The sequence below is a fragment of the Elephantulus edwardii genome, unplaced genomic scaffold, assembly GCF_000299155.1.
Source record: "Elephantulus edwardii isolate Elephantulus edwardi_28Jun2011 unplaced genomic scaffold, EleEdw1.0 scaffold00096, whole genome shotgun sequence".
Lineage (NCBI taxonomy): Eukaryota > Metazoa > Chordata > Mammalia > Macroscelidea > Macroscelididae > Elephantulus > Elephantulus edwardii.
Window position 1 is genome coordinate 1097660 of NW_006399846.1, and position 15251 is coordinate 1112910.

General features: G+C 47.9%; 2 protein-coding genes across 2 annotated transcripts in view; both read right to left on the reverse strand.

Annotated features, from left to right (window-relative positions):
* Positions 1-1140: 1140 nt before the first annotated feature.
* Positions 1141-6308, reverse strand: GNB3 (guanine nucleotide binding protein (G protein), beta polypeptide 3). Its single transcript, XM_006891262.1, has 9 exons — positions 6252-6308; positions 5971-6009; positions 4737-4843; positions 4596-4659; positions 4312-4474; positions 4148-4214; positions 3844-4045; positions 2314-2530; positions 1141-1247 (listed from the first exon to the last, which is right to left on the reverse strand). Exons 1-9 carry the CDS (start codon positions 6306-6308, stop codon positions 1141-1143), a joined length of 1023 nt encoding a protein of 340 aa, XP_006891324.1.
* Positions 6309-8006: 1698 nt separating this feature from the next.
* LEPREL2 (leprecan-like 2) overlaps positions 8007-15251 on the reverse strand; it is a 21171-nt gene continuing 13926 nt past the window's right edge. Inside the window, exons 10-15 of the mRNA XM_006891261.1 lie at positions 13221-13322; positions 12601-12751; positions 12255-12372; positions 12088-12163; positions 8481-8621; positions 8007-8308 (exon numbers count right to left, since the gene is read on the reverse strand). Of these exons, the coding sequence (XP_006891323.1) occupies positions 8141-8308; positions 8481-8621; positions 12088-12163; positions 12255-12372; positions 12601-12751; positions 13221-13322 (756 nt within the window). The 3' untranslated portion in view covers positions 8007-8140. The remainder of the gene's footprint in view (positions 8309-8480; positions 8622-12087; positions 12164-12254; positions 12373-12600; positions 12752-13220; positions 13323-15251) is intronic.

Consider the following 15251-nt stretch of genomic DNA (forward strand, 5'->3'; position numbering starts at 1 on the left):
ACAGTTACCTAATAAATACACAGCTACCTAATAAATACTTTCAGTCCCTGCCTTGTCTCAGGCTTCCCCAGTTGAACGCTTGACCTCTGCCTCCACTCCTCTCTATCTATCAGCTGCTCAGTACCAGTCTTTCTCATTGCACCTGTAATCCTTGATTGTATGTACCTCAATGCCTGTTTGCTGTCTTCTCTAGGTCCTTGAGAGCCTAGCACAGCGCCTCTCATTGATAGACTTTTAACATTTACTGACTGAGTGACAAAGTAGAGGCTCAGTTCTAGGCTTATAGGGTAGACAACTTCCATTTCTTGCTCTCTCATGATTATTACTTTTGAGAATTATTTTTCTTACCCACTCTGCCTTGTAGCCCTAATCCTGTTACTTAGTGCTGTTTCAACTGGGCTTTATTTGCAGACAAACACATATGTGGTTACTGCCCTAACACCCTCATACCTCAGGGAGAAGGGGCCTTTCCTCTCCAGGTTTTCTCTAGGGGAGTTTAGAACTGCAATGAGGTTCCAGAATTTCAAATCTCTAGTCTCTGGAAAGGAGAGGCTTCAGACTTAGGTCCCAAGTGTCCTTGGTGAGAGGGTAGGGGGTGCTTCTTACTAAAAGTGAAGAAAAGGAAATGGGATTCAGGTGTTTAGAGGAATAGCTGAGTGGGAGGGGTGAAGCCAAACATTACAGACATACCATAGTGGTGCACTTTATTACAGGTGTTGTAGGAGAGAAAGAGAAAAAAAAAATAAAAATGGGAAAAAGCATAGCCTCTAATGGTGCCAAACTATAGTCATGAAGTCAGAGTTACAGACACAGGCTTGGTAATGTATCTAGATATTCCACCTAACTCTGGGCATGGTAATGGCTGTAGGGATTCTAGGGCTTGAGGCCTTTACTTTGCTAGTCTGCAAAAGGCTACGGAGGGGTCAGTTGTCCTTGCTGAGTAAGGGGAGACTGTTGGGCCATGGGAGGAGGTGTCTCTTTCCCTGATGCTGCCTCCCAAAGGCACACTCCCCACACTCCTCATTGCCTGAAAGAAAGTTTAATGGGAATGGCAGCTGGAATACAGAAGAGAAAACCTCAAAGATAGTGGGTTAGAGATGAATGTCTTCATGGCCTTCTGCCTCCTCTTCTCCAACCTCTTTAGTTCCAAATCTTGAGGAAGCTGTCCCAGGAACCAGTGGCCATAGCCATTCCATCAGCTGTGATCCCCAGGCAGCTGACCCTGTTGTCATGGCCAGAAAGGATGCCTGAAGAAGAGGGAAGGGAGTCAGTTTGCCTTTCCACAGTGCTTTGGAAGGGAGGGAGGGAGGGGAGAGAGATTTTGTGTGTGTGTGTGTGTGTGTGTGTGTGTGTGTGTGTGTTCCTATGTTCGTAGGATAGGCAATGGGCTCTTTAGCTCTTGGATAAGACTGAAGAGGATTACCCTAAGAGATTTCATTGAGGCCAGTCTCTCAAGGACTTGGGATAGGAGGGGGCAGGGACCAATAGCAGGGAGGGACAGGGAAGGGCAGGGTGGTATCCTATGCCATAATGGGTGTTGGGAAATAGGGAATCCAACTCTAATCCTATCCCCTGTTTCCAGATGAGGAAACTGAAGCCCAGAGACCTAATCTCAGGGCACTCAGAAAATGAACTAGGATTTGGATCCTGATTGTGTTTTCATTCAGCATCTATCCTCTCTCAAGAGAAGCAGCTACACTACCTTATTAATCCTTCTCAGGATGGTCCAAGATATGCCCCTAAGTTGTGGTTGGGACTTCAGGTCACTCCAAATCACTAAAAACCAAACCCACTACTGTGGAGTTAATGCCAACTAATTGCAACCCTATAAAACAGTGTAGAACTGCCCCACTAGGACATAAGTGGACTTCTTTGTCTTTCTACAGCAGAGGGATCGGTGATCGGTGAGTTCCAACTGTGAACCTTTTGGTTAACAGTAGAATGCTGTTACTGTTCACCTCAGATGTCCTTCATTCTGCTCTTTTCCCTAGTTCCCCAAGCCTTCATTTTGGCTGCATTTCTCTGAAACCTCAATAACCTTGAACAGTCAAGGTCCAAAGAGTTGGGAATGCCTTTTTTTGTCAGTGGCAGGTCTGGCTATTGGATGGGGGAAAGAGGGTTTAGAGTAACTATTCTTTGAGGGAAGATGGTCACAGATTGGGAGCCAAGAATACTGGATTCTTGGGTTAGAGAATAGAGTAATCCAGCAATTAAGGGACAGCAGTAAGCAAGTCTCAACAAGGGGAGCTGGTGTGGGTACAGAAAGTAAGAGTTCCTCCAGCTGAGGTGACAGTAGGTGGATCCAGCTCTTACCCACACGTTCTCCCTTCATGGAATCCCAGACATTGCAGTTGAAGTCATCATAGCCTGCGAAAAGCAGGCGGCCACTGAGGGAGAAGGCCACAGATGTAATGCCACAGATGATGCTTTCATGGGAGTAGGCAGTCAGCTCCTGGTCTGCCCTCAGATCGAAGAGGCGGCAGGATGCATCGTCTGAGCCTGTGCAGATGGCCTCTCCATTGGGGAAGAACTAAAGATGCAAGGGGTTAGAGTTCAGACCCAGAGTGGCTCTCTTACGCACTCCTCATCTTCTACCCTGTGACTGCTCCAGGGCAAGCTGCTTCCCTTAGCCTCTTTGCCTGCCCAGTCCCCAACACAGGATGAGGAGCACCCACTACATTGCATCATATTCTCTGTTACCATTTAGCACAAGCCAGATGCACGCCTGTGGCTTCCCCTACATCCTCATTTGCTTCTCACTACACATCGCAGGCAGACATCAACTCCCTGTGGCAAGTGAGAGCAAGCTTGGCAGCTTACCCAGCTAGGATCATGTGGCTCCACCACTTCACATGTGGGGCTGGATCAGGGCCAGGTAAAGATGCAAAACCTGAATCTCATCATGATAAGCTCATGATACACATCGGATAAGCTCAGATAGAGGGAAAGTCTACATAAAACTGCTTTCTACTCTTTAAGAATGTCAGGGTTCTAGTGGCAAGGAGCTGCAACTACAATCCCAGAGGCACACAGTTCGAATCCACCAGATGCTCTGCCGGGAAAAGGAGGAACAATCTCCTCCTGTACCAGTCAGATCAGATTTGAAGGTACTCTCACAAAAATAAAAAAAAAAAAGAATGTCAGGGTTAAGAAAGGCCAGCGTTGGTTTTGACTTGATGGTATGTAACAGCAACAAAAGGATATTACTGAGATAATGGGTGAAATTTTAATATAGACTGTAGATTAGCATGTTGTTGTTGTTATATACCATTGAGTCAGAACTGACCTTCCAGTGGATTTTCAGAAGCTATAAATTGCATGGTAGGAGACTGTTCATCTTTCTCCCAAGGAGCAGCTAGTGGATTTGAACTGTGTGCCTCTGGGTTGGCAGCACAACTCTTTACCCATAAGGCCACCAGAGCTGTAGATTAGCATATTAAAATTATACCACTTAAATTTCTTGACTTTAAGAATTATACTGTGACTATGGAAGAATTATACTGTGACTTTAAGAATTATACTATGACTATTCAAGGAAAATACACACCAAGGTACTCAAGGGATAATAAGGCATGATGTCTGTAACTTTCAAAATATCTGGGGGCGGGGGGCGGAATCTATACTTATAGGTATGTATCTATCTCTACAGAGAGAGGATAATAAAATTAACATGATAAACATTAACTGATAGTAAATGCTAACTCTAGGCCAAGGGTATATAGAAATTCTTACTGGATTTTATCCACCCAAAATAAGATGCAATTATTTCACAGTAAAAAGCACAGGGCTCTGGGGAAGTGAGGCAAGGCATCCTGGGGAATTGGAGCAGGGAGGGGAACTCACGCAGATGGCGTTGATATCTGACTCGTGGCCCGTGAAAGTCTGACGGCAAGTCCCTTCCCGTACATCCCAGAGCTTGGCACTGGCATCACAGGCCCCCGAGATGAAGAGTTTGAAGTCAGGAGAGACAGCCAGGCTCATGCAGTCACCCGTGTGTCCCACAAACACAGTCTTCTGCTGCCCGGTTTCAATATCCCATAGGGCACTGTCAGGAAGGAGGAAGGCCATCACACAGAAAGACCACACTTGCACCAGGACAGGGCTGCCTCCCAAGCCCCAGCACCCACAGCATCAGTCCTCTCCTCACCACGTGGTGTCCCCAGAACTGGTCACAATGTTGTTGTCATCTAGGAAGCGGCAGCAGGAGAGATAACCTAGGGGATGGTTAAAGGGGCCCTGGCTGCAGAGCTGCAATCCACCAGAGGCGTGGGGCTCCCCAGGGCCCTGGTCAGGAAGAGAAGCTCTGCTCACCTGTGTGGGCAGACAGCTCCCGGCTGACCTTGACATTGCCCTCACGGGATTTGAGGCTGTAGATGGAGCACATGTTGTCTAGCCCCCCACATGCCACAAAGTTCCCTGATGGGGCATAGGCACAGGTCATGACCCAGGAGGAGCGCAGTGGGATAGCATGCACCTGCAAGGAAAGTGGGTTTGGGCAGAGGAGGAACTGACCTGAGCTTTCAAGTGGAAAAAGGGAAAGAGCAGGAATAATGTTCCCAGGAAGGATTCAGTGGTTAGAGAGGCAGTGGTGGTACCTTATTGGTGGTGTAGGTGTCCCACACAATCAGCTTCCCATCTTGTGAGGCACTTACTAGCAGCCTAGAGAAAGGGTACTCATGTCACTCCAGCATATCCTTTCTACCTTCCCTTCCTCTCTGGGCCCTCTTAAGCCTCACTTGGAGTCAGTGGCCCAGTGCATGGCATAGATCTTGGCCAGATGTCCCCTTAGCGTCCTCCGGGTCCTCATCTGTACTCTTCCCACGACTTCTAGGCCAGACACCAGCTACAGAGAAAGAAGCAGCAGAAATCAAGTAAACAGTGGATGTGTCCAGATCTGTGTCACAGCCACTGATTTGTACAAGCGTCTCTCTGTGTCAGGCTGTACGTGAGGCTCCCAACCTCAGAGAAATAAGTCCTAGGCCTGGAGTAGGATAGTGTAGCACCAGTGGTGTGTGGATAAGTGCTGAAACAGCCCCTCCTCCAGCAGAGGGAGAGGGAAGAGGAAGAAGAAGAGTTGGGTGAGTGATTTCATGATGTAAATACTGCCAGCTTCAGTTTGCCAATATAAGGCCACTGGGCATGGACTTCACATGAGACACACACAACGGGGTCTCTCTCAGGCTCACCCCTGTAAGGCTGCCAACTTTTCCACTGATCCCCAGTGCTTCACCATGACTTGACTGCATCTCTAGAACTTGTCCTTTGTCCTATAAACCTCAACAGCTTTTATATTTAAGCTGAAACTCTAGCCAGAGCCAATAGACTTGGCTTGCTCTTTTTGTGAGAAAGGTATTTCTCAACCCTTCTAAGCCTATTTCCTCATCTGCAAATTGAGGCTTATAGCACCTACATCATAGGCCCATCATGACAATTAAATGAGATTAAGCAATTTAATGGAGTGTCTGGCTGAAGGTGGCATATATTCAGTAAATATTGTTCCCATTATTGACATATTTCATCCACTCTAAGATAACATCAAATTTAAGAAGCACCATTACTTTACATATCATTGAGAAAGATAAAAACTGCTGCCATTCTAAGGTACAATCTATTGTTGGATCCATCTTGATATCCAAATGTGAACAAATGAGTATCTTAGAACAGATGAAATACTGCACTGACATCTATTAGCACTAGTGTCTAGAGGGCTTTGTGATTTACAAAGTACCTTAATCACTCTCTTCATCCTCGTGATCCTGCTGAGGTGGAACCACTCATTTTATTGAGAGAATAGAGCATTTACTACAGTATCTGGTCTAGAGGAGCTCTCACTAGATGTCTGTTGAATGGATTAATCAATGTCATTCCTCATTCTGAAAACACACTAACTGAAGTTTGGTACGTAGTTGTTGCTGGTTAAAGAGTTCCCATCCCTCCCTCATATGAGGCCTTCCAGGGGACCAATCTCACCTCTGCCAAAGTAGTATCAGCACAAGCTTTCCTGGCATCCTAGAGGAGAGCAAATGTCAGGGGCAGGTAAAGGTAGGGTAGGGGCCTCTGAGATAGGTGGGCTTGAGGCTCTGACTTTGAGCAAATCTACAGTGTGAGATCCATGTTCAAGAAGCCTCTGATCATAGCTAGATTGGTGGTCTCTAAGGTGTCACTCAAGAGCAAACCCAGCCTCCACCCCCAGATCACAATCCCTCATGTCCCTAGTTTTCTGTCCCCCAGTAGGAGGGATCTGGGGTTACTGCAATCTGCTTCTTGAGCTGCTCCGCCTCCTGCCGCAGTTGCTCCATCTCTCCCATGGTTGACAGGTCAAGGAGTTGCTCCTGCTCTTCCTGCCAGGAATGTGGATGAGTGTCAGAGAAACCCCAGGAGGTCATGTTCTATCCCTCTTACCCTATCCCAGACTCCTCATAAGGGCTGGGAGCCATATCAAGAAAGGGGAAAATGACTAGGGTACTCATTCCCCCTGAGGACCCCAGTCATTGCAGTCTTATGTGTCCAGCTCCAGCCCTGCCTGAGACCCCTGCTTCCCTGCAGCACCCCAGTCCCAGAGCACAAAGCTCAGCCAGCTTCCTCTTACTTGGGCTCTGACTGGACCTCTCCCAGGCTTCCAGCTCCGGTTCCCAGGCACCTCCTCACTCTCTTAGCTGCAACGCCCGCAGGTCACCTGCCCTACTCTGCTGCCAGAGGAGCTGGCCTGGCCTGGCCCCGACTGGGGACAGGGGAGTTGGGGGGGAGGGTGATGACAGGGAAGGGTAGGGCCAGCAGCGTCAGGCAAATGAAATCAGCTGGCAGGGATGAGGAAGAGAGGACAGGGAGGGTGGTGTGCAGCTCTGAGACCTGGGCCCAGCTTGGTGGAGGGGTGGAAGCGGGAGTGTGGAGCTAGAGAGGGGAGCAACTCCTGCAACTAGCCTGAGAGGGAGGGAGGTTGATGGTTGATGGGGTGCTTCTCTGGTCAGTCTCTCTGCAGGCACAGATAAGAGCATCAGGCCCCATGGGATTAGAGCAAAGCTGTGAGGATTAAGGGTTGGGGTTTGGAAGGGGTGCAAAGGAATAGCAGCAACCACAGCTCCAGTAGCCCCCTAGTCTGGTCCCTACCGGGGGTGATGATGTAGTAGTCAGGGCCTAACTAGCAACTAGCCCATGGGCCTGGATACAAGTGTAGAAAATGCACCTACTGTCAGTACCCCTAGGCTTTGTTCCTTAGCTCGGGCTGATGAGGGAAGAAGGTTATGGTGACTATGGGGAGGGGACAGTCCCGAGCTGAGATTAGAAGGGACTGATCTGGATAATCCTCCTTCTCAACAAGCCCCAACCAGCTGCCCTTGGGTCTGATCCTGAAGTGGGGCAGGGACAGGTACAGGGGATCCAGAGGGAAAGGTGGTCTGGCCTGCCCCTGGTTTACTGGGAGAAAAGCAAGGGGAGAGCAACATCATCTCCTGATCCCAGCCTAGGGAGACTCCCTTGACTCACAGGGCCCTACTGAGGCTGTGCAGGGAGGAGCCAGAGGGTCTTGGCTGCCACAAACCTCAGCCAGGCTCAGAGAAGGAAGATAGGGCTTAGAGTTGGAGGCCCAAGGAGCAGCTGTCAGGCTTGGGTGCATTTGCATGAGGGGAACAGGTGGCCGAGATTTCCCTGACAAATCGCAGGCTTGAGTGGCCCCACCTCTGGGAGGCCCAAAGACACCTGTCTCCTCCCAGGCTAACCACAACCACCCCCACTTCCAGCAACCACAGAAGCCCTGATAAACCCAACTGGGCCCCTGGCTGAGGGATCTGCATGTTCTTTATTGCATAGACTGGGAGGCGAGCAGTTATCCTTCCCCTCCCACCCTCCTCATCTAAAGCAATCAGTCCTCTGCCCCTTGCCATTATTGATCAGGGAAGCATAGTGTCTTCTCTCTGTCCCAGGGCTGAAGATGGGTGAGCTGGGGCCAGGCCTGGTGAGTTCTGTGCACAGTGTCTTGTATGGCGTAGGCTGAGGTTGCCTAACTAGATCCCAAGATGGTGGGAATACAGGGACAGCTCGCTGTCCTGCTCCTAATGTCACAGGGGGCTTCCAGGTGGTCTTGGCATCAAGGTGACCCTTCACACATCAGGAGGCCATATTCATAAGGAGTTGGCATAGCTCCTCACAGCTCCTCTCGGATCCGAGGTGGCTTCCCAGATTTGTCTTGGACTCGTTGAAGCTTGTGGCTTGGAGGCTCTGGGGCAGAGTCTTTACTGGGCATTTCTTCCTCTTCATCCTCCTCATCCTCCTCTTCTGGCTCCTGCAGTAGCTCCTTGGCTTGTGTCCATTCCTAGGAGTAGAGGAAGAGTCTTCCCAATCTCCTATAGTTCACTTTACCACCACCAATGCTTCCTGGGCTATGTCAGTCCCTGCTTCTCACCTATTAGCTATCTCAGCAGTTGTCTGCCCACCCATCACACCCAGGAGAACTCATACCCCTCACCACCCCTGAAACCTCTCACCTGCTCCCTGTGCTCTGGAGCCCACGTGTGCCACAGTGCCAGGGCACAGCGCCGTCCCCGTGTCACAGCCCACACACCATGTGGATTCTCTCCACCAGAGCTGAAGGCCACAAGACGTCCACAGCGGGGCCGAACCTGAGCCTGGGATGCAAGGACAGGTTCAGCCGCAGGGACGAACCCTTAGAGACGTCAACTCTTGTCCTCAAGTGCAAGGTGGGATGGGACTGGGAGCAGGTCTATGATTCTGCCTGTAATTTGCCACTCCTTAACTCAAGCATGAGTTTGGGGCAAATGGATAATGTAATGGTCTTAATCTGGGGAACAAAAATGTCAGAGGGAGGTTAGGGGAGTTGGAAGTCACAGAGAGAGAAGGCCTTTTGGTCTCCTCATTTCCCTCTACCCTAAATTTTCAACTCTTTGAACCAGGGTGTGAACAATCTGAGGGTCTGGGTACAGTGCCAGATCTTGGACACATTGTTTTTTTTCCACCCCAAGAAGAGTCTGAATTATTTGTAGTTGGGATCAACTAACTCAACAGCAATGAGTTTTGTGTGTTTGTTTTGTTTGTAAAGATCAACTAAATAGCAGTAGGTTAGGGTTTTGGTCTGGGGAGTACGGAAAAAAGGAGATAATTCAGTAAGAGGGCAGAAGTAATCAGAAATCACTGCTCCTCTCCGTCTACTCAGTTTTACCCCTGGGACTTTCCAAAACCCAAGAATAGGGAGAAAGTAATAATGTTACCTAACATATACATAAGGTTGCCCTTTCTGTTAATCTGCGTGTGTTCTGTTGTGTATAGGGTTTTCAGAGGCCTGCTAGGATGCTTTGGGCAGAATATTAAATGATCCAGGAAGTATTAAAAGAAGATGGAAGGAATATACGGAGTCATTATATAGAAAGGAATTGGCAGATACAGAGGAATTTAAAGAAATAACATATGAGCAAGAGCCTATGGTGATGAATGAAGAAGTTCAAGCTGCTTTGAAGGAAATAGCAAAAAATAAGGCCCCAGGAATAGATGGTATACCAATTGAAGTATTTCAGATAACAGATGTTGCCCTGGATGTGCTCACCAAGTTGTGCCAAGAAATCTGGAGAACAACCATTTGGCCAACTGACTGGAAGAGATCTATATTTGTTCCCATTCCAAAGAAAGGTGACCCAACTGAATGTGGAAACTACAGAACAGTGTCATTGATTTCACATGCAAGCAAGATTCTACTGAAGATCATCCAAAAACAATTAGAACAGCACATCAACAGAGAACTCCCGGAAGTTCAGGCTGGGTTTAGAAGGGGTCGTGGTACTAGGGATATTGTTGCTGATGTTAGATGGATCTTGGCTGAAAGCAGAGAATACCAGAAGAATGTCTATCTGTGTTTCATTGATTATGCAAAGGCATTTGACTGTGTGGATCATAACAAACTGGCTGACTCTGAGAAGAATGGGAATCCCAGAACATTTAATTGTGCTAATGCGAAACCTGTACTTGGATCAAGAGGCAGTAGTCAGAACAGAGCAGAGCAACACTGCATGGTTCAAAATTGGGAAGGGTGTACACCAGGGATGCATCCTGTCTCCATACCTTTTCAATATGTATGCAGAGCAGATTATCCGAGAAGCTGGGCTCTATGAGGAGATTTGTGGCATCAGGATTGGTGGAAGATCTATTAACAATCTGCGTTATGCAGATGACACAACCCTGCTTGCTGAAACTGAGGAGGACCTCATGCACTTGCTGCGAAGGGTCAAGGACTGCAGCCTTCAGTATGGACTGAGGCTCAATGTCAAGAAGACAAAGATTCTCGCCACTGGACCAATTGCCAGCATCAGGATGGATGACGAAGAGATTGAGAGTGTTCACAGCTTCAGTTTGCTCGGCTCCACAGTCAACACTCTTGGTACCAGCAGTCAGGAAATCAAAAAGCGTATCGAGATGGGAAAGTCTGCTGTTAGGGACCTCTCCAAAGTACTCAGGAGCAGCAGTATCTCTCTGGAGAGTAAGGTGCACCTGATACAGGCCATGGTCTTTGCAATCGCTTGTTATGCATCAGAGAGTTGGACAATGACTAGGGAGGACAGAAGGAGAGTGGATGCTTTTGAGCTGTGGGGCTGGAGAAGGGTACTGAATGTACCATGGACTGCCAGGAAAACAAACAGATTCATCTTGGAGAGGATTAAACCAAGCTATTCCTTGGAGGCAGGGATTCTGGGGTTTCGTCTGACATACTTTGGACATGTTGCCAGGAGGGACAGGTCCTTGGAGAGGGACATCATGCTTGGGAGGGTGGAGGGACAGCGCAGGAGGGGAAGACCCTCTATGAGATGGATTGATTCAGTGACTGGGGTAATCGGGATGGGTGTGTCAGAGGCGGTGCGGTTGGCGCAAGATAGAGCAGGATTTAGGGCTGTTGTGCATAGGGTCGCTATGAGTCGGAAATGACTCAACAGCACATAACAACAACAACATGTACAAGTTAATTATTATCAGGCACTGGCTTATTCTGTTAGGTGCATCACCTAATTTAGGGCCCCTGATGACATAGAACATTATGGGTTGGTCTGCTAACCAAGAGGTCGGTGGTTTGGAACCACGAGCTGTTTCAAGGGAAAAAGAAGATTTACAGTCTCAGGAACCCATTAGGAGGGTTGCTATGAGCCATAACTGACTCAATGGTGGTGGTGGGTTTTTAAAAAAAATGCTGTTGGTATAGAGAATTAAATGTTGGGCTACTAACCAAAAGGTTAAATAGTTCAAGTCCACCAGCTGCTCCACAGGAAAAAGATGTGGCAGTCTGCTTCCATAAAGATCTATAGGCTCAGAAACCCTATGAGCAGGTGCAGGGTTATGAGGAGTCCAGAGTCAGCTATCCTATATGGTTATTATGAGTCAGTATTATTATGACTAGACAGTAGTGGATTATCAAATGTATTTAGAGAAATAACCCTTTAAAATAGGCACTATTACTATATCCCCATTTAGGGAAAGGTATGCTGTTGTTGTTGTTGTTGTTGTTATGTGCCGTTGTGTCACAGGCGACTCATAGTGGCCCTATGAAGGAGAGTCCTCGACGCTTGGGTGTCTTTCAGCCTCTCTCCAGGTTCATAGGGTTTCCGGAGGCAAGCTATTATGGAAGTGGATGCCACTCCTCCTTCCATGCTTCAGAAAGTTTAGGAACCAAAATATAAATTCAGGTGAGGTCACCTCTGGGAGCTGTGCTGCTAGCCACTATGTTCATTTTGCTCATATTTCACTTGAAATATTTTCAGGTATCCTGAATCCTTGGAATAGGGCCACGGGGGTTCTGGGGAGTGCTGTAGGCTGTGCTTCACCTTACTCTCCTTTAGGAGCAAGGCAATCCACTGGTGCAGGGCCAGACACGCCATTTAAGATGACTGATGAGGCTTCACCAATTGCTGGGAAAGCCTAGCTGTGGGTCCTTGAACACAGAAGTGCATAGCGGCCCAAAAGAAGAGGAGTTAACGTGTCCCCGGCCATTTCCCTGTATTTGCCTTTGGGAACCTTTTGTTTTGAATCCCTAACCTTTTTGAATTCTCCACAGCTGGCTCACTGTCACGCCCCAACATCCTCCACCCCTTCTCTTACCGTAACAGTGAGAGCGTTGGGCTCCGTGAAGAACAAGTCCCCACCCTGGAAGTCATCATTGAGGTAGAGGAGTCCACTAGGCAGGGAGGAAGATAGGGGGCTGTGAGACACCAGCCCAGACTGGCTGTGGGGTGACTTCTTGCCTGATATCTGGAGGGGGCGCCCACCTGTAGTCACGATAGGTGTAGGCTGGAGGCTCCCGCCAGCACTCTCCAGTATCAGGGTCCAGGACACAGTTGTCTGCATGCACTGGGTGACTCAGGTCCATTCGCTGCTCTTGCTCTCCTAGAATGCAAAGGAGCCTGGCAAATGCCTCTGTCTGTGCCCATCCACCACCTCTGTGGACTCCCATCATCCATCCTGCAGTATCTGGGGTCACAGCTGGGCTCTAACCAAAAAGAAACCAAGTTCTTCTGGGAGTGAGAGCTGAAGCCTACCCTGGTTGGAGGGTTGAGGGTGTGCAGTACTAGAGGCTTGAAGTTGGAAAGGAGGAGTAGGGTCCCTGGTGGTTACCTTCGATGGCGCTGCGGCACACTAGGTGTGTGAAGGACAGATGTAGGGGCCGCTCTGGGGAGAAGTAGGCCTCTGTCAAGGTGCGAACACGCTCACTCACTTCCAGAAGCAGTTTAGCACCTTGACTGCCCACTGTCCCTGCCTGGGCCATCTTCAGAGAGAAAGGAAGGGCAAATAAGGAAAGCAGCAATAAAGGTATGGTCTCAGTCCCAGCCCTTGCTCCATGTCCACTGCTCTCCACAATGACAGTTTTTAAATAATCTATTGAGCTTAGCAGAGATTGTGAGAATGGTGCAGGATAGGGCAAGTTTTAAACCTGTCATTCATAGGGTCACTATGAGTCGAGGTTGATTCCAAAGCATCTAACAACAACAACAACAGACTTATTACTAAGAATATTAACTTTATTACTAATTTGGAGCCTCTCAGTAACCAATTCTTGCCTTCATCCCAAACAGTTCCTCTTTAGAACACTTCCTCCTTTTCCATCCCTGGACACAGGAGTCAGATACTACTCTCAGTCTCAGAACAATGCCCAGGGAAGGCCTAACCCTGGTGCCCAGCCACCTGCATTTCTCTTCCTTAGTTCTGCGTATCACACTATGGGTGCCTCCTCTCACCTGTGCAGCCTTGAGTACTGTGAGCCCCTCGAAGTGTTCATGGGGGGTGTGAGGGGAGCGACGGCCACGATAGCCAGACCTGGCTCCAGCCCCAGCTGCATCCTAAATAGGGAAGTTTAGTTTGGAGTCACTCTTCCGTCCTCAGGATAGTGCCCACCTCATTGCCCGAGGGGCTATCAGACCATCCCTCTGGACCCTCCCACTTCCCCAGCAGTGGCCAGAAGCTCCCAATCTTCTTGCAGCTCCCTTTCCTGAGTCTCTACCCTTTCCTAAAGCATGACTACCTTCATGGTTGTTTATACTGACATTCAGGTCTAACATCCATTCACCATGGAGAATTAGGACAGAAATCTGGAGAGCTTCCATGAAGGTAAAGACGGCTGGGGATGGGACAGAATTGGAGGGTGGAGCAAGAAGACCATAACCATTCATTCCCAAGTCACAAAAATAGGGAAATCTCTCCAGAATCAAGCCTCTTATTGGGAATTCAACAGTCAGGTCAGGTCCTTGCAGGAAAGTGGAGTAGTAACAGCATCTGCTAGGGTATCACTCTTGCTGTTTTCCACTTCACACTTTTTTTGTGAAACTACTGGCCCCATGGCTTCAACCATGCTAAGTCCCAAATATCCAACCACATATGTATTCTCACCACCTGGAATGTCCTCCAGTATTTGGATGTCTAAAATTAGGATCATTCCCCTCCTGCCCTCCATTCCTAGTTAAAGTACCACTACCTCGTTACCTCTGTATACAAACCTCATCTTGTGTGTGTGTGTGTGTGTGAGTGTACCGTCAAATCAGATCTGACTGGTACAGGAGGAGACTGTCCCTCCTTTTCCAGGCAGAGCATCTGGTGGATTCGAACCATGAGCCACTGGGATTGTAGTTGCAGCTCCTTGCCACTAGGCCACCAGAGCTCCCCTACAAACCTCATCTTTGAGAGACCTCTTGGACACCTAAGTCATCTAATTTTTTTTTCTATAATTATATTTTATTAATTTTCATAAACATTTACAGAGATTTTGGGCTTCCACTCATTCATTGTTGCACTATTCTCTCTACCCTCCTCCCAGTTTGCTCTTGTCCAAATGCCACAGTGCTTGTCAAAGCCAGTTCTGATTAATCTTCTTTGTCAGTGTATCCTTTGCCATTCCCTATCACTCCTCCCTGAGAGAGACTTCACCCTGAGTCATAAGGAAAAGGGGACGGCGTATTCTCTTAGCTACTTCCTGCTGAAAAGGGACGCTGTGGGTTTCAGGGTGAAGATCTTCTCTCACTACTCTAAAGGGCCCCTTTGGCAGTAGGAAACACATAGACTATTATGGAGATTGATTTTGGAATTCAGATGCACTCTTATTGATTGTGCTTGGCTGTACATGTACATATCCTTGAAGATGTATCATGGGGGTGTTGCAACCTAGAAGACACAAATTTCTAAGTCATCTAATTTCCTTTCCATTCACTCAAAAATTTATACTGAGTACCTACTATGTGCTAGACATTGTTTTAGGTACTGGGGATATAACTGTAAAAAAGATGGAGGGAAGAGCTTTTACTGTGAGATAAAATACTAAAAACATAATTAAATGACAGGATTAGTTCAGATAGTGAAAAAATTTATAAACCTAGAGAGTTCTTAGGCAGGGGTCTCTCCACTGAACTCATTGATAACAAGTTGGAACCAGCTCATAGCTGACCCTCCAGTAGGTTTTCAGAGGCTGTCGATTGCATGGAGAAGACTGCTCATCTTTCTCCTTTGGAGCTGCTGGTGGATTTGAACTGCCAGGGAGGTTCGGGTTAGTAATGCAACTCCCTAAAGGACTGTACCACTAAAACTCCTTTAGGCAGAGGTCAGGAGCAACTAATTAAAGAAGTGACATCTAAATTGAAACCAAATGATAAGGAGTCATTTGAATTTTACAGAGGAAAGAATTATATCATTCTATGAAGCAAACATATCTTTGATACCAAAGCCAGGAAAAGACAGCACCAAAATAGAAAACTATAGGCCAATATCTCTCATGAATATTG

Bases quoted from the DNA above. Each gene is read 5' to 3' on its own strand.
- GNB3 (XM_006891262.1), bottom strand. From the start codon at position 6,308: ATGGGAGAGATGGAGCAACTGCGGCAGGAGGCGGAGCAGCTCAAGAAG. The intron at 4,215-4,311 runs GTGAGCAGAGCT...ACCATCCCCTAG, and splicing joins GGAGCTGTCTGCCCACACAG to GTTATCTCTCCTGCTGCCGC. The intron at 4,046-4,147 runs GTGAGGAGAGGA...CCTTCCTGACAG, and splicing joins AGTTCTGGGGACACCACGTG to TGCCCTATGGGATATTGAAA.